The sequence below is a fragment of the Vitis riparia genome, chromosome 7 (genome assembly GCF_004353265.1).
Source record: "Vitis riparia cultivar Riparia Gloire de Montpellier isolate 1030 chromosome 7, EGFV_Vit.rip_1.0, whole genome shotgun sequence".
NCBI classification, from domain to species: domain Eukaryota; kingdom Viridiplantae; phylum Streptophyta; class Magnoliopsida; order Vitales; family Vitaceae; genus Vitis; species Vitis riparia.
Window position 1 is genome coordinate 964,151 of NC_048437.1, and position 27,815 is coordinate 991,965.

General features: G+C 35.6%; 1 protein-coding gene across 4 annotated transcripts in view; it reads right to left on the reverse strand.

The window, feature by feature from the left end:
* Positions 1–2,981: 2,981 nt before the first annotated feature.
* The window catches only part of LOC117918357 (TOM1-like protein 5), a 28,320-nt gene continuing 3,486 nt past the window's right edge, over positions 2,982–27,815 (reverse strand). The window contains exons 3-12 of one of the 4 annotated variants that reach the window (XM_034834942.1): positions 18,693–18,806; positions 17,511–17,589; positions 17,198–17,296; positions 17,002–17,115; positions 15,786–15,940; positions 13,858–13,933; positions 5,647–5,732; positions 4,087–4,245; positions 3,570–3,916; positions 2,982–3,140 (exon numbers count right to left, since the gene is read on the reverse strand). In XM_034834942.1, coding sequence (XP_034690833.1) covers positions 3,583–3,916; positions 4,087–4,245; positions 5,647–5,732; positions 13,858–13,933; positions 15,786–15,940; positions 17,002–17,115; positions 17,198–17,296; positions 17,511–17,589; positions 18,693–18,793 — 1,203 coding nt within the window. In that variant the 5' untranslated portion in view covers positions 18,794–18,806 and the 3' untranslated portion in view covers positions 2,982–3,140; positions 3,570–3,582. Of the gene's footprint in view, positions 3,141–3,185; positions 3,917–4,086; positions 4,246–5,646; positions 5,733–13,857; positions 13,934–15,785; positions 15,941–17,001; positions 17,116–17,197; positions 17,313–17,510; positions 17,592–18,692; positions 18,807–26,811; positions 26,914–27,815 lie in introns of those variants that run through there. The other 3 variants (XM_034834943.1, XM_034834941.1, XM_034834944.1) reach the window with 3 other exon arrangements.

Here is a 27,815-nt window from a genome sequence, read left to right on the forward strand (position 1 = left end):
TACAGTTGTTTTCAAATGGCCATAACTTCTTCATTTCAACTCTGATTTGCACACTGTTTGAAGCATTAGACTCTTGACTTCCCAAGCTTCAAAAAGATATATAATGTGCATAAAATAAACTCCAGAAATTTCTTCAATTTTGTTCTCAAAGTCAGAGTATATATTACCATCAGATTTTTGAGTTCTAAATTTCCATGCAGCCGAATCTTGCTTCATGCCTCATTTCCCATGTTTTCTTGCCTTCTTTCTTACTCCATAATGGTCATTTCTCATCTTCCAAACTCATGATATCCTCGTCTTTCCTTTCCTCATGGTCCATGAGTCCTGACTCACTTATTTCCTCATTTAACCCTTTTTTATCTTTCAAAATCTAAAGTGATTCAAATTGCACCATTTTCTTCCCTTGAACTTGAGATAAGTCTCCAAAGTACAAATTAAACTCATGGCTAGGGTCTTATCATTGATTTAGGTCAAGTTGGGTGATTTGAATGTTCTTTGGTGCACAAATCATATCGAATATGTGCCATTAGAGCACATATTTTGGCTCTAATAACTTATGTAAGGGTATTAAGTTGAAACATTACAACTTGGTTGAAAATGGCCTCCTTTAGCCCACTAATGAAGGAGTCAACAAAAAATCTCTTTGGTAACCCTTCTAGCCATCAATCTTTCAAATTAATCTTGATATTCCCTCATATAAGAAATTTGTTCAAGCTTAGTTAGTTGGCCCATAGGATTATCATACTTTCTTGGACCTAATTGTGTTAGCAAATCATCAATGAAAGAATTCCAATTAAGATTGGTAGCATTAACCTCATAGCTTTGGAACCATTTTGATGTTTTTTTCTCTAAATGGATTGAAACAAAAGACATCATTTCCTTCTCTTCAATATGGTTGTACTTTAAAGAACATTCGCATTTGTAAATCTATTCATTAGTATTCTCTCCATAAAAAATGGAAAGTTTACTTTAGCAAATTTTGCTTAAAATGGTTGCATCGAGGACTATTGTCGAGATGAGACAACATTGCAATTTTTTATTTTTTTCCTTAACTTCTTAAACTTTTGTAACTATTCACATTCGAGGTTCATGGATTACACTAGTTGGGCCAATTCCATAAAGGAAACAACTTGCTTGTTAGAATTCTCCTTCATTTATTGAATGGTTTCCTCCATATGTTTAGCCTCTTATGCTCCAGTTTCATCTGTCATTACTTTGGCTTATAAGGTAAGATCGATGTTCCAATACCAGATTGTTGTTAGGATAGAGCCCTTAAAAACATGACATGATGTAATAAACTTTTAGATTTTAGTATTTATTAATAAATTTTCAATTAACTTTTATTTATCCTAATTCCATGCATTATACCTTATAAGTATTTTGACTTGCATTATACCTTATTTGGGTGCATTAGAAGTTGTATGGAAGATCCAAGTCACGAATTCTTTGCTAGTAGATGACTTATTTAGAGCCAGTTCATGGGTCTAGGCAACCCATTAGAGATTATAGTGCACTACCTCCTAATTAGAGGAATAACTGATCTTGGTTATTAAGATGAGTTTCCTATGGTGAGTACACTAGTGTGTAAGGTTATACATTGAATATATGACCTATAATGAGTCATGGATTAAGGTTATCAAGTAGTTGTGACTTCACCAAATTATTTCATTATGTATTCTCTCTACTTTGAAAGAATATTGAGTTTGTACTAAAGTTAATAATGGTTTTGACCTACTAGTGAAATCGTAAGTTAATCATATATTCCCTATGGATTGGGTCACTATTGATAGATGTCAATAGTAATAGGTATTCTTAATAGAGACACCATGATATCTTATGGGATTAGGACAGAATGTCTCATTGGATAATCCTAAGGAGGTGTGTTCATGTAAAATATGATCATAATAGTTTCTTAAGATGAACTTGATATAGGCTTTTTGAGACCTAAGATATGTCAATTGAATATACAATAGATGATCTGCAACTCAAGGATTGTAAAAGTGATCTTAAAAGGATGATAACTTTCATTTTGTTAGACTACGGACACCAGTTCATGGGGAGACTGAACATAATAGATGGCAAGTCACGAACCCAAGTACTTGGTGTCTCGTTGTTATTTACATAGGTATTAGAACGTAATTGATTCTCTATAATAGGATGTTGAATCAACTTCAAAATTGGATTCCAATGGGGGTAGTGTTGTCTTATGAGTTTCAGTGGTTCTCACTTGAGCTCATATATCTTGATGGCACAGTCCATTAGGGTAGGATTGGCTTTAGGTTTACTTTTGTGTATAAGGATATTTTGGTAATTAAGCAAGGTTGCACAAGGGTTAGTCAACAAAGTATCTAAATTGAGCTAATTTATTAATTAGTAAACCTATTAGATTAATTAATCAATTAAGACTCATTTTGGATCAGATTAAGTAACACAAGCCCTTAAAGGGCTCAAGCCACTTAAGCTCAATTAGGGAACTTCATAAATACTCCTTAGGGGTTAGGGTTTCCATTACTTTTTGAGAAGTGAGTTGTCTTCCAGCATCCAGAGATAAAGAACCTTAGCCTCCACATTTTCATCCTCCCCACTGGGTATGTGCTAAGATCAAGAAAGAGCCATTGGGTGAAAGATATCAAGTGTTCGAGACTTTGACTACAACAATCTTCATGTTCACCATGTGGATTAGATTTGGGAAAGTCCAAATCTCAAGTATGGTCCTTTATAGAACTTTTTTAATCCAACTTTTTATTTATTTATTAAAAATGCTTTTTTTTTTTTTTCTTTTTTTTTCTATTGTGCATAGATTTGGAAAGCCCTAAAAAGAATTGCATGTACCTAACTTGAGTGTGGGATAAAGAATGGAGAGATCAATGTATCCCTACAATTCTAACAATTAGGAAGAAAAAAATAAATATTGCAAACAAATTGCTTCAAAAGGTTTGGTAATTTCAATCCTTCACTTCCAACATAGGGTAGACTCATCCTTTAATAAGGATAATAGGATTGAAACTTGTAAGACCACTTACATAACCTTGACCAGTAGAATTTCAATCCTTTGTCACATGTCTTACATTAGAGAAAGCAACATATACCTCCATCGCACCACATCAGCATTATATCCCGTGGTCCCAAAAAATTAGTTACTGATAAAATAAATAAAGCAATAAGTTGTTTGGTTAATTCTGGTGTAAGAGGAAAACTTTACAATCTCTATTAAAAGATGAATCACAGTACTCTACAAACCGAAGCCCTATGATCTGTAGAAAAATTTGACCTGCAACTGGAAATTAGCCAAGTTTTCGCCCTTTTCGGGTTCACCAAGCAGCCTGGGATTGTCTAAATATAAATGTCTATACCATTAAATAAAAGAACATTTGTGCTTTACAACCCTCTCAGACGAAAATGGAACTGCAGTTTGGATTAAAAAGCATTATAACCTAAGGGCACAACTCATGTATAGTACCTTAAATGGTTTCGGTTTGTATGCCTGAAAACACCAGACGAAAGACCTCTCAAACATCACTCACCCATAAATGAGAAATCTCCAGAAAACCGAAATGGAGGTGACTCACCGGGTGTAAACAGTCAGTCACTGGAATCTATGCTTCCGCTATGAGAGCTGCTGGCGTTGCGGCTGTGTAATGAGAGGCTCCTCATGTGGCCAGCCACAGCAGACCCGTCTCCCTTGTTCTCCTGGAAGTATTTTTCCCTCTCAACGTGCTTTGAGGGTGGAGGCGGAATTGCAGAGGCCAGAGGAGAAGGAAGTGGTCGGGATTCATGTGATGGCTCCAAAGACACAGGCCGTATAAGTGGACGGTTCAGCATTTCTCCCGGAATGGTTCCAAGCAGTCCAAACGGGGGTCGATCTACTGGGCGCTCTTCGTCTTCTGGGAGTGCACAAGCTTTTCCTTTTCGTAGCCTGTTGAGTATCAGAAGCAAGAGAAACCAATTTTGAATCAGGGAAGAGGAAAGCCTGAACCAGGAAATAATACACAAATAGAAAAATTGGAAGTCAACATGCCCAGCAAAGATGCGAGCAGGTATCTCAATTCCAGAGTCAAAAAGCAAGGACCCAGTAGCAGGACATACCTACGGAAAAGCTGTTCAGCCTCCTCTTCCTCCTCACCTTCATGGTAAACATGATTTGCAGTCGAGGTTGGTGTACCGGAAAGAAGGGCATCATGTCTAACCAGGATTTGATGGAGCTGTTCATTCAATTCAATTGCTTGAGAAACCACCTTCTCATCCCTGAGGGAGTTAAAAACAAACACCGATCAAACTTGAAAAAGCACAAGAACCAATATGTTTGTACTATAAAAAGGATGAAGTTTCCAGACCCCTTTATTCATGTTTCTTTCCTTCTTCCTTTCTTTTTTCCTATTAGGCATTAATAACACTATATGACAAAATAAATGCTTTCCCGGAGAAGGGGAAATACACAAATATGTACATGCTTATTGTTGTTCGATTGCAAAGATGTCAGAGAGATGAAACCCAGGAACTGATAATGATTTCTGGTCTGAGGTAGCTGTTCAACCGGGTTACCAACAGTTTCAAATAGGATATTACTGTCTAAATCCAGATCCTCATCATGACAAATACAAGTATCCCACTTCTTTAGTCTAACATATCCAAGCTAAACCACCCATGCACTCCATTAGTGCTTCCCATGCTGACATTCTACATCTCCATTCTAAAGAGAAATAGTTCATGCTTTGAAGCATCTCGAGTAGGGATCAAAAGACAGTTTTACCTTCCTTTTCTTGTAGAAAGGTTTGGCAGGGACTGAACCTAGGTGCCAAAGATAAGATTTGACAAGAAAGATCTTCTAAGTGAAAAGATCTCAGGCAATTGCGATTGTACCATCTCATTATTGAAAACTAGGGACCACAGCAATGCCACACGTGCCAGTGCATCTCAACATTGACCACCCATATTACATTTCCTGATGAAAGAACACCGAAAGACATACATATATATATATGTGCATATGCTCACAGTGCCCCCATATATACATCTGCATATAACAGCAAGTGTACGAATAACATACCTACATACACAGGCATGTAATGATGCACATTACAAATTCTGCGACTTACAAGATACAAACTGTATAGCTGTTTTCTCTGAGTAATAAATTATTATGTATAGATCCCAGCTTTGGGTGCATCCAGTTCATTTGCTTGAAAACCCAGCTACCATATGTGATTTGGACCATCTATTTACTTGAGCAGCTTAACTTAAAAAGGTTTCTATCACCCAAAGGAAAAGACAAAAACCCTATGGTTTAAATAATGAGAATACATTAACTAAGATAACTACCAATCTAACAAAACCCTCAGAGGGTTATATCGAACCCTCATCATGCAAGTATATATAGATTCCAAAGGGTCCAGCTCTTCAGAACAGGAAAAAGCTAGTACTTATTTAAATATGATATTGTTTTTATTTATACACCTGACATCTTGCTTTCTCAGAGAATTAGATCAAATTATCATTCTTTGTTTCATCCTAGATACCTTTCGATTAATCTCATTAGAGTGTAACCCTTACTTGCAAAAGAATATTGCACACAGCAGTCATTGAAAAGGGACACCTAAATAAACAATAATCAGTTAGTGGCAGAAATGATCTGTAAGGGAGCCTTACCGAGAAGTCATCACAAGATGCATTACTCGTTGCTTTTGAAATGAACACTGCTCTACAAGATCAAGGGTGAACTCATCCTTCGCTCCCTATTAAAAAAATACTATGAAAGTCAAAATAACTAACTCATATGCTTAGATTTCAAAACCACGAAGTCATTAACTAAGTATATGCTAAATTAGTAATTCCACAATCATTTCATAAACATGTACACAATGTTGATGCACTTAGCTGGGATAACCTCAAAGCCAACAGCTGCTTCATCTAACAAAATAGGCAAATTCAGAACATTACCTTTTTTTTCTTTGATCAGAAACAATAAATGTATTAAATATGGATAAAGAAGTACAAAATAAGGATAAGGAATCCTCCTTAAAAGGCAAACTGATAAAAAAAGTATGTTTGAAGCCCCCAAAATACTAAGCAAACCTATACAATAGTAAGATACTACATCGAAATATACAAAAAAAATAATCATTACTCTAATAATAGAATAATTTTCCTTCCAAGCAAGACCTACTCAATGCTCCTCTCCTTACAAATCCACACCTTTCAATCAACACACCGAATACCAGTCGAGTTGGAACTCATTGAGAGGAATGTCCTTAAATGTCATGATGCAAGAGGCCCAAAAGGAGTAGGAATGAATGAGATCTCAAAGAGTCTCTGAAGTCCTTGCCTTGTCCTAAAAATTCTTAACATTTCTTTCCCGCCAAACAACCCAAATCAAAGTGAGACAAGTGGTTTTCCAAAGAACCTTGCCTTTGATGGAGCTTCACAATCCCCTATATAAGATGGTCATCATGTCACAAATACTCCTGGGAGGAAACCAATCTAAGTTAACGAATCTGAATAGTCCATGACATAACCCCAAAGTCAAAGGACAATGTAAGAAAAAATGGTCCATCATTTCTCCACTCTCTATACACAATAAGTAAACATCAAGACTAGGGCGTTCTTAGGATCTTCTTGACTATAGCATGTCATTCGTGTTTACCTTCTTGTGTGCCACTAGCCAAACAAAGGTCTTAACCTTATATGAGACTTTAGATTTTCCTAAAAATTTAACTAGACAAAAAGGAACTGTATTTGATGGATTAGACAAGACTAAAAAGAACGACTTAGCCATAAATAATCATAATGAAGATAATTACAAAGTTCTCGTATATAGGGTGAATGGAGATAAATACAAACAAGTAAGAGAGCACAAGAGCCTTTCAAGGTCTTCTATCTCTAAGTCAGAAAGGTTATGACGAAAATTAAGATTCCAAAACAACAGGGAAGAGAAGTCAAGAATTGATGAGATAAGAAGATTTTTAACAAAGAAAATTATGAGTATAATCCCCCTACCACAAATCTTCCTAGAAATATTTTCTTGCCCCATCACCCACCACAAAACGAGTGTCTAAAAAAATCTGAAAGACCTGTGTAATGGCCTTCCATGAACAGTGATGTGACCACCTAACTATATTGTTGGTGTCCTACCCATTAGAATGTACCCCATAGATGTTCAAAATAACTTGATGCCAATGAGCATAACTTTCCTTAGGAAACCTCCATAGCCATTTCCCTAAAATAGCATGATACTGTAGAGAAATCTTCCCCAACCTCAAACCTCTTTCCACTTTCAAGTTCCACACTAAGTCCTAACTAATGAGATGGTCTCTCTTGCTCTCCCCAATCCTTGACCAAAGAAAATCTTTTTGCATTTTCTCAATCTTTAATGCCATTGAAGAAGGCATCTTAAAAAGGGAGAGGAAATAACTAAGGATATGAGACAAGCATCACTGGATTAAAGTTATCCTTCCACCTACTAAAAGAAAAAAAGGCTTTTTTTCCATCCATCCAATCTTTGCAAAATTCTTTCAATCACCAAATCCTACAAAAACATTTGCCTTTATGCTTCCCCTCAGTGGGAGACCCAGAGAGGGTAGAGGTTAATTAGAGACCTTCCATTCAAAAAACAAGGCCAATTTAGTGATATTGATATTAAGTCTAGATATGTACCAAAAAACTAACAAAATTAACTTGAGATTTTGCAGATCTTCCAAACAGGCTCTAGAAAAAAAGATGGTGTCATCTACATATTATAAATAAGACACTTTTATCTCACTCCTACCTACAAGGAAGCCTTCTAATAACCTACTCTCCTTTGCTCTCAACAATATCCTACTTAAGATATCAACTACAATGGTGAAGAGAAAAGAAGACAACGGATCTCCTTGTCTTAGACCTCTAGTTGCTTTAACCCCTTCCTTTTGAGTACATGGTCCAGAAAACCCCAATCCACATGATCATAAGTTTTTTCAAAATCAATATTAAAGACTACCTTTTTCGCCTTGGAACATCTTTTCACATCTACCATCTCATTGGTTGTCAGCACTGCATCCAAGATTTGTCTCCCTTGAACAAAAGCTCCTTGTGAAACATGAATAGTTTCATGAAGAACACCTTGTACACAACCTGAAAAGACTTTAGCTATAATCTTATACAAACAAGTTGTCAAGCTAATAGATCTAAAATCTGAGATCTTTTGTCTAACTCTTTTTCGACACTATAGCAATGAAGGTGGCGTTGGAACTTTGATTTGTTACCCCACTATTCTAGAATTCCAAGAATGCTCTCAATAAATCCTCCTTAATCACATCCTAACACTCTTAAAACACAGAAAATGGTGAAACCATCAAGCCCTAAAGCCTTGTCACTAAAAAATGACACTAAGAATCTCCTCTTCGGTATAGGGGCGATCCAACCAGGTAGCACTCTACCGTGATAAGGGGCAATTTTAAACCTTGTAACCTCTAAGACTCTCCAAGGGGACTCGTATATAGCTTTTCAAAAACAATGCAAATCTCTTCTGATATACTTTCAATGTTATCCAAAAGTGCATTTTTTTCATTCTCCAAGACTTTGATGTACTTCCTATTATGCCCATCATTAGCCACCCTATGGAAAAACTTAAGAGTTACAATCCCTTTCTTTAATCTAATTCACCCTCGATTTTTGCCTCCAATTCACCTCTTCCCTTAACAACAATTCTTCTTGTTCCTCCTTTCTCAAGGCCCTCAACACTAAAATCTCAAGAGATGGATTCCCTTCCTGCTCAATAGCATCAATGCTAGGAATATTAATAAGAATTCTCTTCTTCCTCTCCTTTAACTCTTCGAAAGACACCTTATTTCATTCGTTTAGTTTTGATTTAACAATCTATAGCTTCTTTATGAACCTATGCCCTTCCCACCCTTCGCTATAAAAATCTCTCCACCAAATACTAAATCTTTTCTTCAAATCTAGGTGGAGCTACCACATATTCTCAAATCTAAAAGTAGTTGGTTTCCACTTAAATTGATTGGTGTCTAAAACAATTGGGTAATTATCAAAGGTAAATCTAGGAAGAACTTTTTTGAGACTTTTGAATCTTTGCTCCCACTCATTTGAATATAAAAACCTATCCAATCTCTTGCATACAGGGGAATATTGCATATTTGACTAAGTAAAAGAAGCATTTCTTAGAGGGGGATCAATTAACTCACTCTCTTATAAATCCATCAAAATCCCCCATATTAGGTGTTAATCTAGAACCACCCAGATTTTCTAAAATTCCCTTTATGACATTCAAATCCATCCCCTCACACTATTTTGAGAAAGTTCAACGAAAAAAATAGAAGGGCTCTATCCAAAAATCCTTCCTTAAGAATGGTATTGTTAGGACCATAAACTGAGGTAAGCCAGAAAATCCAACTCCATCCAACAATAACTTGACTCAAAACTGAACAGGATCCTAATACCACCTCTACACAACTATACTTGTTTGAATCCCATAAAATCAAAACCTCATCCAAAGCCTTACAAGCCAAAAGAGAAGCCCTACAAGCCGAAAGAGAAGCCCATTCCTTATTCTTAGCTCCCAGCTATCCACACACTACCCACAAACCTCCAATCACACATCTCCCTTTTTGTTTCCTGAAGCATCACAATATCTGGGGACTCATAAGACGAAAAATCTTTAACAACCCTTTTTTTTCTAAGATCTCAATTCTAGAATATTCTAGCTAATGACCTTCATAACAAAAGTTCTCTACCCCAAAAATTCGTGGATGGAGGTCTGTACTTTCTCCTGAAATACACCTTATCCATCAATTTTTCCATATTATTCCTCGTATAGGTATGACACTCTAGTGATACTTGACTAGCTCGACATTCATGGTGACCAAAACAGATTGAACTCTAACCATTTTACTACTAAAGAGACACTCCACTTGAAAACATTCTAACGAGGAGTCTAGTTCGGTGGAGCGATGTATAAATATGTTATGAGTCTCTCTAAGGCCACTAGGCAGTGTCCTAGGGAGAGGGATACACTTAGAAACGTGGCTAAGACAAGCTGAATAAGACTCCACATCATCAAAATTAGCACTACTAACATTATACTCATGCATTGCACAAAAATCATTTTCCATGGGATTCACGATAGGGATGGCAAGAGGTTTAGAACTGGGCAAAGATGTTTGCACTGAATTGGAGATTGACATAGCATATGTTAACAAATGATGAGATACTGGGATAGGGAAAGGAAGGATAACTAGGATCAATGGTTGAAGGAAGGAACCATGGTTGCCGACTGATCACAAGCCCGATCTAATATCTGGCCTTTGGCTTTGGGTACTAGACTTGAAAGGATAACCTAGACAAAAGGACCACTATGAGAACAACCTTAAACATCCTCAACCTCTTCACTGTCTGCAATATCCACATCTGGGCTATGTTCAATCTTACTCATACAAATTGTAATCTTAACAGGATCATCCATGGGTACCACCTAGTCTATTTCCTTCCCAATGGACCTTTTATCCTCCTCTATTGAAGATTTCCCTTGATTACTGCTTTTTCTGAACTCCTCAATGTCATTTTCCAAGATAAACCCATCCCCTTGTAAATATTTTTGGACCCTAATTAGAGATTCTTAGACTGGAATCAAACCTTTGGTGGGGGCAAGCTTCTTCATGTCCCTTGAAGACAACAAAAATTAGGAGAAATGGAGCTCGTCCTACGTCCACACACCTTTTATGAATCGAATTTGGGAAAGATCTACTACAATTGTGGGTATGTTTCCTTGAAATTGGGCCCTCCTCTAAGAAAGACAACTGATGGCCCATAGTTTAGTCACTTTCTACTCCAGGACATATCTACATCCTAATCACAACTTTCTTGATTTTGGCCCACTATAAGATACGAGCTCCCGTTATCGAAATGGACTTGATTTCCTAATCTTTTGTCCTCTCATTTCCCCTACACACTTTTGTTGGCAAGGAAGGCCTGGAATCTTGAAAAGAATAGGCCCGACCCTCTCGCAAATTTGTTGAAACCCAGGATTTCTCCTTAGGAAAAGATTGGGTCTTGCCCCCAATTAGGCTTTTGATGAAAAAGGAAGGCCCCCCATGCATTCTTGGAAAGCTTTTAGAGTCTTAGGAAAATTACTTTGCCTTTGCTTTAAGGCCTTATTAACCCCTCTATTTAAATTTAAATTTGAGAACAAAGAAAGTGGATTACGGTTGTCCTCCACTAAAATTCTTCTCTTGCCAAATGTCCCATTATAAGACAACTCCACAACCTTTTGAATTTCATTAAAACCTTGATTTTCGCTATGTGTCCCACATTGAGACCCATTCTTACCCATCTGATTTTATCTAACCATGTCGATTCCTACCACATTTCCTTGAGAATGAATCATTCCTCCTCTAAGTCAACCCAACCTTTCCAACCCACCTTTCATCTTCATCTCCAACCACTGCAATAGAGATTGTAAACACCTAAAACCTCATCCTTCACCCCAATCAATACAAGCAAAATAGCGTGTACCTTCATTTCTACTCTCGCCCCCATCGGTGATAGATCATACAACTTTAGAATATGCCAATCAATCTCTACTTGGTAATCTATACCATCATCCCCCTAAACCTCCACAATCCTCTTCAAATATTTCTTCTGACCACAAATGAAAAGGCAATCCACTTCAGTCCACCCCCTTCTGAACTTACTTAATACCACTGTATTTTCCTTAGGAGACCATCTTTTCACTAAAGATGTGCACTCACCTTTAATCATGACATGCCCCAAATCCTATAGAAAGGAAACTTCCTCAATTGTCTTTACCAAAGTTTTTAAAGGTGAAAGCGTAAAACGAAGTGTTTTAGTGCTCATGAGACAAGGCGTAAGCCTTTTAGGACTCTAATTTTCATAGTTATTAAATATTAAAAATAATTTTAAAAAATATAAGATAAAATTAAATAAATGATAAATTTTATAATATATTCATTTTACATAAAAACCATATTAATAATTTCATAGCCTAAATTAAAAATTAATAATAATTGGATTGTATATATTTTTTGCTATTCGAAAATAATAATAATTGCAGTACGTAATTACTTTTATTTGAAAAAAACATAATAATTAAATCATATAATTGACTATAGAAAAATATATATATACCATAAAATGAGAAAGGAAAAAAATAATAATTAAAAAAGTAAGTGACATGTATTTCTATTTCCATTATAATATCCTTATAAATTTGATAATGAATCAATGGAAAGGAAAAAAATTTCGTTTCAACAAATTTAATTATACAAAAAAGGGAAAAAAAATGGAAATTCAACCTAATTATACAAAAAAGGAAAAAATATGGAAATAGGAAATAATGATTTAGATGCATTAAAAGGGCACGATGGGGTTGATGCCGGTTTGACTTTTCACACAAATCAAAGGAAAAAAAAAATGAGGATCTTCTTGTCTCTTGATCTATTTCTATTCCATTTTTTTTTCTAGGCACATCAGCAACTCTGTTTAGGTTTACGCCTCACCCTAAAAGCGTGATAAGCATGCTTGAGGTGCGCCTCAACCACGCGTTAACCCTAAGGCAAATGCATTTTGGGGTTGACATTTCTTTTCTTATGCCTCAACGCATTTTGCAGCCACCTTGCCCTAAAGTGAGCCTAAAGAACGCCTTTAAAAACTTTGGTCTCCATGAAGAATAATCCCTTTGCAGTCATGAAGGGGATAATAGACACCATGCCTTTCTGACCCAAAGCTCTAGCTAAAGCTCAACCCACCTCAGCCTAATCAATGATAAAGAAGGGCATTTACATCATTGCTCTCCGCTATCTCCCAATTGGAACAAGGCCTCCTTTGCTCGCCCCTTCCTCTTTAACTACTTTCACATAGGGCCAATTCAATGGACCTACTTTGCCATAGAATAATCTTTTAGAACTAGGACACTGCATTTCCTTATAAACTGTCATCTTGGTTGGAGCCACCAAAATCGAAGAGATCATTTGTTTCAATTTATCCCATCCATTGTCCTTCTCACCCTTAGAACTATAGAAAGGTAGATTTATGGTTAGATATGACCTCAAAAAGCTTCATAAACCTACCATTATTGTTGAATCTCACCCATGAAGCTCTTCATCTCAACTACCTTCCCCAAATGCTCTAGTAACCATCTAACCTATTCCTTTTCATAACCTAAAGAGAAGAAAGCACCTCAGCTTGGCTCTGTCCCCAATATCCATGTCCCTCTAATCTTGCCTTCAAAGCTTACCTAGAAGGTTTTGTATTAAGATGTACATAAATGAATGTACAGTAATTAATCAAGATGTACGTTTTCTATTCTCCCTTCAAATCAAGATGCACAGTAATGTACCTTCATTACTACACATCTTGATTTTGTATTAAGAGAGAATAGAACATGCCGGAGATTCAATTTAAAATGAGGGGAGCCATGAATAGTAGTCTAGCACAAAGTAAAACATAAGATGCTCACACCGAGATATTAACCTATCATGCCAATAATTTTGATGGAGCTGTTAAGAAGTTGCCCTTAAGTTGAATAATCATCACTTGTACCAGAGTAGCCACACCTTCAAATGCTAAATAGCATCCACCATCGAACAATTTTACACATAAGAACACAATTTTAAAAGATTTGACACCATCACCAAGCACTTATTAGAAGTTTTAAGTAATTTGGTATAGTTTATTTTACCCCTTCATAGTAATCCCAAGCACAAAAAAATCATGAACATGAATTTCAAATTAAGAAGAGCATTATTGTACCAGAAATGTAATCCAACAAAAGCATTGCAAAGCTGATAATGCTACTCATTCATTTATAAAGTCAAAATCAGAATATAGAAGATTGATCCACTAACATACCTCAGGATGTTGAGTATCAACAGCATCCAGGACGTCTCTTAAAACCTCCAGGGCAGCACCAGCTTTCTGAATAATACTGTCAGGAACAGATCAAGATAGAGAATGATCATGTATTACAGGGGGAAAAATGACTTTTCACTTTTTACGAACTTTTAACAAGTGTTTATTAAACATGATATAGAATTGTGCATATTTAAGATTTCTGACACATGCAACCTTTTTAGAGTCTCCCATTTCTCAGAAACACTAGCCACTATGATACAATAATAATTAAATTTCATAAAGAAGATACAGGAACACATGCAAAAAATGAATCATAAAAAAATCCATTTGTTACTCTTTTGGCAACAATCAAATGGAAAGTCCAAGCTTTTTGTCTCTAGTTGAGGTATTTTTGCGGTTCAACGGAAACCAATATAAACCATAAAGTTAAAAGGATAATCTATAGCAGTCTTTCTCTTATTTCTCTCTTCCTCTGCCCCCCTTCATTTCTTCCTTCCTTCTACTTCTAGAAATCCTAACGCTCCAAAATCCACTGCTTGCATGCACTGTTCACATGTTAAAGATCAGGCATGTGATGTATGATCCAAAACTCAAACTTTGTTTTCTTTCCAACTATTTATGATCTAAATATTGGGATGTGAATGTAGACAAGTTTTTTTTCTACAATATTGGGATGTTAATGTGGACAATATATAAAGTCCAAAATTTTAATTTGGTAGTCTATCTACCCACAAAAAGGGTTCACAACAAAGTTCTAGAAATCCATAATAATATAGAGAAGGTACTAAACAGTAAATAGGCTTTAAATCCAACAGTTGTCTATAGAATAATGGAATCTATACACAATATTGATAAAGCATATTTTTTTTTTGATAAGTAAATATTGACAAAAGTATATAATTCAATAGAATATCCAAATTGAACTGATATCCAAGATGCAGTGGCCAAACATATGGTATGCACATTTCATGAGTATGAAGCCATTGCAGGATAACAACAATTTACTATGAAAACAACAGCTACTTGCAAACTTTTGGTGCAAAGCACAGGATGCAGCCTTTCCAAGGATTGTCCCAATGTACAGGGACTCCAATTTGTTAACCATGCAGCCATGCATCATTTAACGATCAACTTGCACATTTCAAAGAACTAGTAAGCTACAGAATCTAAAAAGACTTTCTACTTATTTCTTTTGGCTTCTTCCTTTTTTCTTTCATTGGTGTTGCATCAAAATTTCCAATATAACAATCAATTGGAATACATTAAAATCAAATTGAATTATCCACAAAGCCTAAATTATGGAGTCCAAATTTTTTTTTTTTTCTGGTTTGCTTTTATAAAATGCCTACACCAGAAAAAGCCAAAGCAAGCCCAGAAGGGCCACCAACAACTTTGTTTAAAAACGTAGGCAAGCACTGACCAACAAGCTATAACACTATATTTTCCCTCTTGTTCTTTTTGTCTTTGAATAAGAAGTTATTACTGATCACATTTTCATCATCTTTTATTACCTACTGTTTCCTTATGACAAACACATGCAATTTTTTCATCATTTGGATCTCATAAAGTGCTAAGCTTTAAGGGAAAAATGAAGAAAGGAATGTTTGATTCTGTTCCTTGATTTACCATGGAAAATATGAAGGAAATTAAATAAAATGAAAATTGATTAAAAACTCAAACATTTGCAAATTCTTGGCCCGATATGAACAGGGAATAAAATTGGAGATTGATTGAGTTAAATTTTATATTTTATTTCCTTTGATTTTTCCTTTCCATCAAATTTTTCATCATCAAACAGAGCACTTTGTTCCTGCAGGAGACTTGAAAAATCTATGTTTTCACCCTCTTGCTCCTGCTCTCCATCGAGAGTTTGGTTACTTAAAAGTATGCCAAGGAAAACTAAGAATTAAAACAGCAGTAAATACCTAGATTCTGGAACAACTTGAGATGCTTGCTGCACAACTTCTTCATGTTTAGAAGAGACAAGTTCCACACCAGGTGAACTATTCCTGTTTTCTTGTGAGGTGGGAGGATCTGATGAGATAGCACAAGGCCTTTGAGGAAACTGTACCCCTGCACTCTGAAAAGTTGAATGTAATTAGTTAATATAGCATCCAAATAGAAAAATGCTCACAAAAGAAGTTTGAAATAAATATTGATATTCACTCTATATATATATACCAATAAAGAATATCATCCATGAAAGAGGCAAATGTTTCAAATATGAAAGTATCTGCAGTGATTTCAAGAGAGGTGCTAAACAATAACTGGCAACAAGAAAAACATTTTTGATAGTCCTTCCTATCATAAAGACAAACATTTTATTATCATGAAATAAATAAATACAAAGAAGGATGAGAAACCCTCTTTGTCTGATAGTATGTTGTATTAAGTTCTGTTGAACTCCAAGTCCCAATGATGATTTTAGTAAAACCTATGATCATCATCCCTACACTCCAATTGATCCCCCACTGCCACCAAACCCACCATGACTAGGTCAGTTTTTTCTTGTATCCCTGCTTACAAGCTATCCTCACTATTTTCTAAAAAATGACTGATAGGCACATGAGGAGTCCTTACAACTTAAAGCATGGTACTACCACCACAGCCACCAGCATAACTCCGTTAATACCACCACCATCACCAACAAAACTCCCAAAACCCCCACAGAGCACCGCTGTCACTGCCAACCACTAACACCCAGGGCCCCAAACAAAAGGCACCAAAACTGCCTCAAAACTTATTCTATGACCCATGCCATGTTTACAGGGCAAATGCATCACATCCCCTCCACTAACCATGCAAATGTCATCTGTCCATATCCCCATTCCTATATATTGAATGAAACAAACTCATTTTCATGTTACTAGAAAGCAAAAAATACACATACAAACACACACAAAAAGGAGGAAAGCATGAACATATGGAACACATGAACACCCCTCAAAATAAAAAACAATGAAAGGCACATATTTATTCAACTTTCTTACTAAAATGAACTATGTATTTTAACACTATCTGTTTTACATATATGGAAAGTAAAATGAGAGAATAGATCCTTCAGAAGCAAGACTTTTGAAGAAACTAACAGCATCTCATACAAAGAGAGCATACAAAGACAAGATGCCAGTGCATACTTACCACTAGATCATAGTATGCGCTGTAGTATTGAGGGAACTTTGCAGAAGCTCCACCAAGTGATGTCTGTGTGGCATCTAAAAGAAGAAATATCTTCTCTCGTACGGGCAAGTCTGTCTGTGAGAGAAAAGATAAGCAAATTTAGCTTCAACTAAAAACAGTTAATGGCCAGCAATCATGTTCTTGGGGAAAAAAACACCTTTTTCTTTACTATCTTCACTAGTATAGGGAGGAGCCCATTATCAATCACCTGTCTGTGAACAGGTTCTCCAATATTATTCATCAACATCTCCAATAACTGCAAAAATCAAATGCTAATCAAATGGTCAGATAGACAGCGAAAGTGATGAAGAACTGCAGGGTGAGTGCTAAGATGTAGAGCCATTTCATGACCATATATCAGATAAAGGATAGTATCCCTTGCAAAGATACAATAGTACTTCAAAACATGATAGATATAAAATTTCAGAAAACCATGCAAAAAAACCCAAAATGTTGTAGTTCAAGCTCACCATTACAGCAAGTAGTTGAGTATTTGAGTTTTTGCTCCCCAAGCGTTTTTTTATAGCTTTAGTAACATCTTTAGCTTGCCTAAACAATTAAGACAAGTGAAACCATGATAAGAAAATAATGATGGAAAATATTCAGATTGTAAATAAATGAAGCTTAAACAGCAACCATGCATCTCTTTTACAGAGTTTCTTGCGGTTAGTACTTCTAATTATAAATATGCTAACTGAAATGTCCTTTTGTAAAGGGATAATACAAAAGAAATTGCTTTGCATGTTTGAAAGTAATTTGTAGAGATTTTCTTATCTTGAAGAAAAAGGTTTACAGTCAAACAAGAAAGAGGAAAAGAGAACTATACCAAGGTCAGTTAGGCTAATAACTAAGACAATGGAAACCTGTCACATCATCAAAACACTCCATCAACTACCAATATTCTTAAAAAAAGCTTGTTGATTGAACCTCAATGTGAAACCACCTGGGGAACTGGCTTTTTTGCTAAAAAAGAAACAAAATAAATTCCTATTCTTTGGGAGGAAGAAATACTGCAAAAAAATGAATGCATGAAAGAATTAGGTGCAAAATAAGATTGATGTTCCCTTCTTTGTGTTAAGAAATGCCAATTTCATCAAAAAAACCTAGGACGAAAAGTGATTATAGAAAAGGATCAACTATCATTTAACCCCAAAATGAAGAAAGCAATTACAAAGGTTTAAGCAACCATGCACAAATCTGAGTGTAAAACATCCTAAATACTAGCAAGGAACCAAAGCCTCAAATAAAACTCAAGGGTAGGAAGTCCCCAAAAAGCATCTCAGAAACGAAGCTCCATTTGTGGCCTGCCAATCCACTACCTAGTTGGCAGAAGTCTCAAATAGGAATATAACTCTTTAGAAAGATCTAAGATCTTCCTTGTTCATGGGTCCCATCTCCATGCTCCTGCCTTCCCCCTGAAAAAGCCATGAGATGATAACAGCACAATCTCCTTCCACTCTGAAGTTACTAATCCCTATGAACTTTGACTGAGTCACCATACAAATATCTTCCTCCCAGTGAAGTTTTTAAGAAAATTGAAGCATTCATTGAACAACTTGCAAGTAATTGGGTTTAGCAATCAAACCTACAACAATACATACTTCATAATCATATTTTAAAACAACTGAAAGAATTCAGTGAGTTAATAATACCTTTGATCACGTCCAACTAATTCACAAATTTCAATGTTTTTTGTCCAATCCATTTCAGTTAGCTTCTCACTTGTTGCCGAATTAACAAGCTCCCCTGCCATCTTTTGCTTATTTCTGGCATCAACAATTATCTGAGGTCAGAATATTTATAACTTTAAGAGGAAAAATGGCAAAAATCTGGAAAATATTTTAAAACTTGAATATAGTAGGAATATCTTAAAAGATTTGCAAAACAAAAGCATCAATTATTAATAAGTTACCAGTGAATCAGACAAAGCATTGAGTTTGCATTTTAATGCATACTTTCACAAGAAACTTGCATATGCAATAAGAAAATTAATTTGGCAGAATCACTCATGTGACTTAATCAAGCATATTGGATGAGTTAAGAGGAAAATATTGATGATTTGATATCACTAATCACCAAAAAAGATTTTGTAAACTAGTTTCCACAGCAATAGCAATGCATGTGAATAGAAAAAGTAGTCTAATGCATACAATATGATAGTTTATATGATAAAACCATGTTTTCGCATTAAGTTTAGAAGATTCTTGAATTCTTTCTCAACATAGACAGCAAAAATTGATATAAATCAGTAAGATCAAGATGAACAAAATGGCCAATATTGTGATCAAAAGGTTAAATACCCTAATGGAATGGTTTTTTGATAGGAATCACATAATAAGTAGCTTAAGGCAAGTGCAACAGATAACAAGAGAATGTATAAATCAGAAAGAGGTACACTCTTCTCATTTTTTTGGTGGAAAGGAATGAAAGGCCAGCAGTAGGCATGAATAAACCCCAAATCTCAGAGTAAACACTGAGCTCATGCAAGTTCAGAAGTTGTAACAGAGTAACAAATAACATGAACCTCAGCCTCCAAAACTGAATGGGGAGATGGGAAACCAACAGTTTACCAAAAAAGTATGATTGAGGCTAATGTTTTATATAGAACAGAGGCCAGCTGAGCAACCACCTCAATCAATCTGCACCTGAAAATACTAGGGCAGAGATCTCAAGATTGAGATAATTGGAGGTGAAAATTGAAAAAGCCTTTGGCAAAACAGAAGGCACATTGACAAAACAAGATGTGCAGTAATTGCATGCATGTATTGAAATGCTTTGCCAAGGACACATGCAATATGCGCCAACAAGACTTCAATCTTGAGTGGCATCAGAAAATCTTGCCACTCCTGGGGAACAGAAGGATTGAACTAAAACCAAAGCGTGACTTAATCATTGCAGGAAAACATGGATAAGATTTGATAGTAATGTGTTAAATGTAGTTCAACCTTAATATGGTGCTACTAGAGAATACCATCATGAGATGGATTAAGCTATCAGGAATCCGTCATTTTGTTTCTATGGACCATCAATTCTAAATTGCATGAGCAAGAAATTTTGGAGCGTACCACATTGCTATGCGAAGGATCAGATATAAGGTTCAACAGTAAAAATATGAGCTCCACAGACCTCTTGAGGTGGTGAAACTAGTCAACTACATCAAGATAGAGGATGGGAACATCAAGTGGTGTGTGCGCACAACCAACCATAAGCTTGAGCCTCAAATATTGAGGATGATAACCACATGTCAAACCCTAGCATGCACAAAACAAGCAATTCATAAAATAAATAAAAATGAGTCATAATGGTGGCCAGATGTTTCCTTTGCTTGACGATCTCAAAGTCACAAGAGGATAGAGTGTCACCAATCTAATAATGGAGAAGGACTCAGCAACAATTTGTCTTGGCTGACTAGTGACTAAGAAGGGCCACCAAGAAACTCATTAGATGCAGCGGGCTCTAGATCTTGGCAAGGGAGTAAGGTTGCTCTTACTTGTGAAACCCTAAATCAACTAATCAGCAAGCCAATAGGTTGTCCACGAAAGAAATCTCTTCTATTGTTGATTTTGTTGGGATCTCATGCCCTCCGGATCTTTTCCCCCAAGGAAAGGAAGCCAAAGGCTTTCTACAATGATGGCTTATTTCCCTCTTTTTATACTCTTGTAAGCTTTTTCTTTTTCCCCAATCCCTCCCACCCCCTCCAGCAAAAAACCCTTATTAAATTGTAAACATTTTTCATTAGATTTGTAAAATGTCAAAAATAGCCTACTTTATCTTCCTAATTGCTCATCACAGAGATCTTTCTATTTTTCTCACTTTATGAGAGAAACAACACACAAAGTACAAGGGCAAAAATATTTTTGGAATAGAAAAGAGTAAATGCACCTAAGGGAGGTTAAAATGGTTGATTGTCAATGCAACTATTGTCACCAATTACAACTTCCACAAGCTCATCCCCATCATTATCTAATCTATGTTCATTGACATAATTGATTAACCACCAAACCATCATTGCCCCTAATTATTTCAAATTTGTCATCATCTTTTCCAACCTTTTAACACATTCACTTCTATATCAATTATATCATCTTTTTCATGGCCTAACACCACCAAAATCCACACAATTAAACTCCCCTCTAAAAACCCATATCCAAAGACAATCAAGAATTCATTATAGAGATTTATTTTGGTGAGGGCACAAACGAACCACAAAAATTGAGTTTAGCCTAGTGGTGACCTTGTGTTGCTCTATACCTTTGGTCAAGGATTCAACCTTTGCCTTAGCCATTATCTGATTCTCATTTTTTAAAGAAAGGGGGCAGAGGCTAAGGCACCGCTTTCTCTTGCTACCAACTCTATCGCTAACCCATCATCATCTCCTCACCACATCCCTTGATATGCCCTTTTTGTTTTCCAATTGTACCTCTCTATAATATCCACCTAGAAAAAGAAGTTAGAGAAAGGAAGCTTCAAGGCAATGACAAATTGACAATGGTACTTTCTTATATGTGAATTTATCATGCTTGCTCATTCTTTAATTCTTGTAATTGGATGCTAACCAACATAAGAACAACAACAAAGCAAAATAAAATAGGTGCATTTTACAAGCCAACAATCAAAATTTTTCTCTCTCAAACTTTGCTTCTCTCTTTTAGCAAAGAAGCTTTAAGCTAGATGTTATGTTACATGGGTCTAGTTATAGGTGTCATGAGCGAGCATGTGTCTAGATGCACTATTCTTCACATCTCAAATTCTAGGATATAAAAGACTCAATTGAAAAGGGTTCCTAAGTGATACTTGGATATCACATCTTAAAAGAAAAAAAAAATCAATTAGAAGCAAAAATAACACATGCTTAATAAATAAAATAAAGAATAAATAAATTTAAAAAAAAAACTATTTTTTTCTCTTTAATCTCTATTTAAAAAAAAACGAAATCAAAATAGTTAATATTTGAAGCAAAATAGAAGTGTCAAACAAGAATCTTACACCCACACCCTTGTCATGTCATATGTCGACTCGGGTACATTGGATAAAGTTGAAGAGTCCGATCATCACAAAACTAAGATATTTGGTTAGATTAAGATAAAACTCCTTTTGAGTGAAATGCATTGCTTCACTCAAAAATTATGATAGCAACTTCCTCTTAATGGCATCTATCATAAGGGGTAAGGATATCAATGGGACGGGTTTCTTTAGGTAACTCACCATAACGCACCCTTAATAAGGTGGATTTGGGTGGCACAACTACAAGGTAAGGCCAAATATAGGAAAATTTTTAAAACATGGGATTGGTTCTAGTCAAGATAGGGTTTTGTTGCTTCGTCCTGAATAGATGCAACTCACAACTATGCCCTCAAGTTTTTACTCATTTACAAGTTTGCCATCATATTTGTACTCCCCATTACTACTAGTACCCTAACTCCTCAATCACTCATTTTATATCTTCTAATCCACCATCCGCCTTGATCCACCCCCCATTATCATTCTGCAATAGCACCCTCCTACACCCACCACTCCAACACAAGCGTCGCTTCTTCTATCTCTAACACAACTAAAAGGCGCCTTTCTTTTCGATCCAACACAACCACAATGCATCTTCCTTCTTTGTTGTGGCTTGCTCTACCCCACTCACCATTCCACTAGAATCGCAACCATGATTCAATGAAAGTGATAAGTTGTCATCAATGAAAATTTTGAATCTTAATGTAAATTATTTATATATATATACTTTATGACGCATGATATGTGGTTGTTACATAATTCAAATTGAGGAATGGTATGTAGGAATATACCCACCTTGTCTTGCTCCAACTAGCTAAATCTCATCCCCACCTTGTAGCAAGTTTAGTCCAAGGATAAGGTATGATAAAGTAAGACTTTAGGATTGAGTTACCTGCTCCAAACCCGCCCATTGACATCTGATAGGGGATGTAAGCAGAGCTTCTAAGAAAGAGGGAGTCCAAGTGATGTTAAGGCAAAATATATAAGAAGTAAATGAAGTTTACATTCTTATATTAAATGGGAAACATATTATTAGATTAAAAAAGAGAAACAAACAATTATACCTTCATGGAGCTCTAAGCCTCTTTTTCCCCTTTAGGAGAGGAGGAATCAATTTTTGTAAGTATCTTAGGGAATTCTTTATGTATTATGCCTTTGTTCTACTATCCTTTTTCAGTAAAAAGCACCAATAATATTTCTTTTTGATTTATGTTTTTATTTTTTGGTATTGTGCATTCATTATAGTATCCTTTTTTAGCAATAAGGACCAATGGCTTATTTTTTATACAATGCCTTAGTCCCACCATCCTTTCTTACCAAGAACAATCTCCATGCATCCTAGCGTTGAGCTGCTTTTTTGCCAAAATCCACCCACCTCCCATAACAGGTCATGACAAAAGAGTCAGACCATCTTCTTTCATAACAGTGTAAGTCTCTTACTAAAATAATTTTTTTGGGAAAAAAAAAGGATTTGATTATGCATTTATTAATGGATATAATACCTTTCATACAAATCATTACTTTTTAGGTGAAACATGAGTAACATGTCCCCCCAAAGCTCCATTTTGATGAATTTTCTTTATGTAGCCTTTGTCAAATGGGAATTGGTGACCTTCTTAGAAATGATTAGGCAACGATCATTAAAGCCTCCTAAAATTGGATAAGGGATCGATTATCAAATTCGTCTCAAAGTAGGTTGACATTAGTCATTTAGGCAAAAACTTCGACATTACTGAGGTTCAAGTGAAGCCTATGAGTCTCTCAAATTTGTCGATGAAAGCAACTCAGCATTAGTGATCTCAAGTGCCCACCCAGCAAGAGAGGACCATATAAATATGCTCATTCACTTCAGTGAAATAGTGGACCTTTTTCATTATCGAGATGTTGCTTCTCTTAGAGTCTTAGAGTAGGTCATAGCATGAGTTCAAGGAATTCAAGAGGGTTCCAAGCTTCTCAAGTGCAAATTAACAAATAGCAACCAACCGGACCCGCCTTCTCCAAGAAGCATTCTTAATGATCTTGTTCCACTTTAAAGGTAGAAGAGGTAGGAATTGGAGATTCACTCCTTTTCATGACCAAAAGATGCAAGATACTAGGTTAAGAAACCCAGGCAATCACTCCCCATATGTCAATCGCTAGCATATCCAAGGCCATTCAAAAAATGCAAACTGAAGTGGAGGATAACAAAATGCAACAACGAGGATTTGATCTTAAAGACTGGCCAAGACGCACGAACATGTTTTGGATTCATTGGAAGAGAAGAAGATAGTTATGTGGAGACAATGAAGAGTGATCGATTATGAGTTTCAAGAAATTTGAACTTTTTAGCAAATTACCTAATGTAGTAAAATTTTTCATTCTCTTGTTACAAACAATTACAATGAGAACATTGAGAAATAAAAATAAAAACATGTTACTTGGAGGTTTATTTAAACTAGTGGCTTTTTTTTTTTTGTTAATAGCTTCATAAACTATTTATTTCATAATAAATAGAAACTATTAGTTCTTCACCATCCTTCATAGAAGGACAAGGAAAAACCCCTCAAATGGATCCAATTATGACCAGTTTCTAAACACACTATGGTGTAGAAAGTCACCAATATCACCAAAACACACAATACATCCAATTTCCTTAATTTTTCCACAATGACTTTCCTTCAAAGCAAATCTTCCTCCCCTATAAACATCCAAATCGACTTACCCAATAAGGCTTTGTTTATAACAATAGACGAGTTTATGATCTCTAGACCAAGTTCTTTTATGCCACTGACAAATGTTTGCTAAAGAGATGGACTCAAAACACACACACACGCATGCACAGCTGTGCTAGATAGCTATCCTTTAGTAGAAGAATCTTTGAGGGTGAGGTACTGGACATAGCTGCCATGAACACCCACACCACTAATTTGGTGGCTCTTTCATGACACAGTTACACAGGAAATCTTCCTGTCAAAATATTGCACATCTTGATCCTCTCTCCTAATCAAGCCTTTCTTCTGCAATCATAAAAGGTGTGCTTACACCTTGTATAAGCTCATACCAATCTACAGCCTTTGCAAGAGCCATTTGCTGAAATTAAGACCTATTTACTTTTAAAGAAAAAATACAATAGACCAATTCAATAGCACATATACTCATAGCACATGTCCTCTCAAGTTTTTGACCTTATAAACTATATCATATGTAATGAAGTACACATTTTTCTTGTTGCATTGCTCCAATTAATAGTTTAATTACATTTTTATTTTTCATATTTCTATGAAATATCTCTCTAATTTGTGCATCATAGCATATTCACCAATAGCAATTTGTTTTGGCAAACAACATGGAAACCATGCATACACCTTTGATGCAACCAGTAGATTCAATAAATACAAAAAAGCAGGCCTTATCTCTTAAGCAAAAAAATGGTAAAAGGTCATTCTCTCACACTGATGACCTGCAAAAAAATCTTCAAATTACACAAGATAAGCTCTTCAAAGGAGATTATTAGCACCCAGAATTGGTGAAACAGTACATTTCCCCATCATCACTGCTATGACAATCAGAGAGAGACCAACAACTCATAGAATGTGGTCTTGTTATCACTATCATAATAAAAACCATACACAAAGGGTTGATAGGTTCACTTCTGAAAAAGATAAGAGGTACATCTTCAATCTGATGTGCCTGGTTTTAGCTGTGATAGCAACCAAAAGAAATATGGCAGGGGCTTGTCACATATTTGGCAAACAGGAAATTCTCGTTCATATCCCTTTTCAAGAACCAGATGTGTTCAAAAGAGATGAAAATTTCCCTTCTGAAATTTTTATTTCTACCTCGACTATCCTGCCTAGAATGACTGCAAAGCTATTTGTGGTTTAGGAGCACATGTTTAACTTGGGTCAACATGCTATACAGTTTTTTGTAGCACCAAACTATCATGTTACAGAGGTTTTTGGATCTGACCAAGAAAAAATATAAAAGAAAAATCAGAGATTGTTGGATGGTGGAAAACAATTCTTTGATAATGCAGCTACTCAGGCATGGTCTGAACCTGCTTTATTGATTGTCTGTAATTGTGTACCAAGCTATAAACACGCACTTAGCATTGAAAGGGAAAGACATGTCCCAATGCTATCCATAGACATAATCAATAGATAAAGACCCATGACCTGAGAAACACTCACTCAGCCACTTTCCGGAAAATCCTTCTTAAGCAGAGCAGTTAGATGCAACACAAAGTATTATGAGTGGATTTTAGTTGTTGATGTAAGGATAATTTTTTTCTACCAATAGAATGACAGCCATACAGAATCTCTCATCTTTTTTCTAGCCTAATGAGAGGGAAAGTACTCAAATCAGAAACAGACTTATTACTGAATAACCATCTAGCCTGATTAAATGATTATTCAATCCCCTAATTTTGAAGTAAAGACAATTATCATTCAACCCTCCCACTCAGTACAATCACATCTTAGGCTTTGCCAAATTGGGAAAAACGTTATCCCACCATTGCCAAAGCTCCACCTTCTATGGCAACAGTTCTTCACACCTAAAGAATTTTTCTCAAGGATGGGGATCTAATTAAGTAAAAATAAAATAAAATAAAATAAAAATAGAACTAAGGATTAAAATAAAACCCGATTTGTAGGGAAGGCTGTAGCACCAAGCAAAAATGAGGTGAATGAAAAATAATTGGCGACATGCAAGGAATAAAAGCCAGGTAAAAGAAAGGCAGTACCAAGAAATCAAAACATCATTTCGATTTAAAGTAGAGTTTTAACATACATTTATTGATAAAAGTGGCAGATTTAATTCTGATATTGATATTCAAATACAGAAACTTTTAAAGCAACATGTTTGAAATGGATATCCATATCATATGATACTCTGCAAGCAGCAAAACTTTAAGGTTAGATAACAACCTAAAAGCATGAAAAAGAAAATGAGAGAGAAATGAAAAATGAAATCCAAGCTAATGATATTGTATGTTTCATGAAAAATATGAAGGAAAATAAGGGTAGAAAGTTAGAAACAAGATTGAAAGATAAATGGATAAGATTGCAGAAAAGGATTACTGGTCAACAAATGAACACATTTATCAAACAAGATGTTTGCTGCTGTGCTTCTGAGCAATAATTGTACAATGAAAATCTAATCTTAGAAAAGACTTCAGGTATTATGCTTTGTTTTGAATTAGAGGATGAAAAACGATATGCCTAGGGTTCAGACTAGATTTTTTGAAGGAGCTTCTCAAAGTCTGTTAGTTAAGAGTTTCCCATTGGTGAAAAATTTAAATTGCAAACTGACTTACAATTATCCTTTTCTGCTAATTCTTCATCTAAACTCCCCACTTTGCTTACTAATTCTTTTCATAAAGCCTACTAAGGATTCAAAATGAAAGAAAGTTGCCAGATGTGAACCAAAATCCTAGCGCCACCACTGCCAAAGATACAACCATTATGCCAAAAATTGATAAAACAATCCAACAAATATTTTTTTTGTGCCTGTGCATGCGTGTGTGTGTGTGTGTGTGTGTTGGGGGCAGGATGTGGGCATCAGAAATTAAAAAGTTTTGAAACATACGTTTTAAGCACAGAATCTTGCAATCTGTAGGTTGATCTTATAATAGAAACGACAGTATGCAAAATTAACTTTAAATGGGAAAACTGACTAGTGCAGTAGACAAAAATGAATGGTCACAAATTGTTGGGCAAAGAACATCTAGCATGTTAAAAAAGGATGATACCAGAAAATCAAAGGATCTTCCAATGGTACTGTGAACGATAACT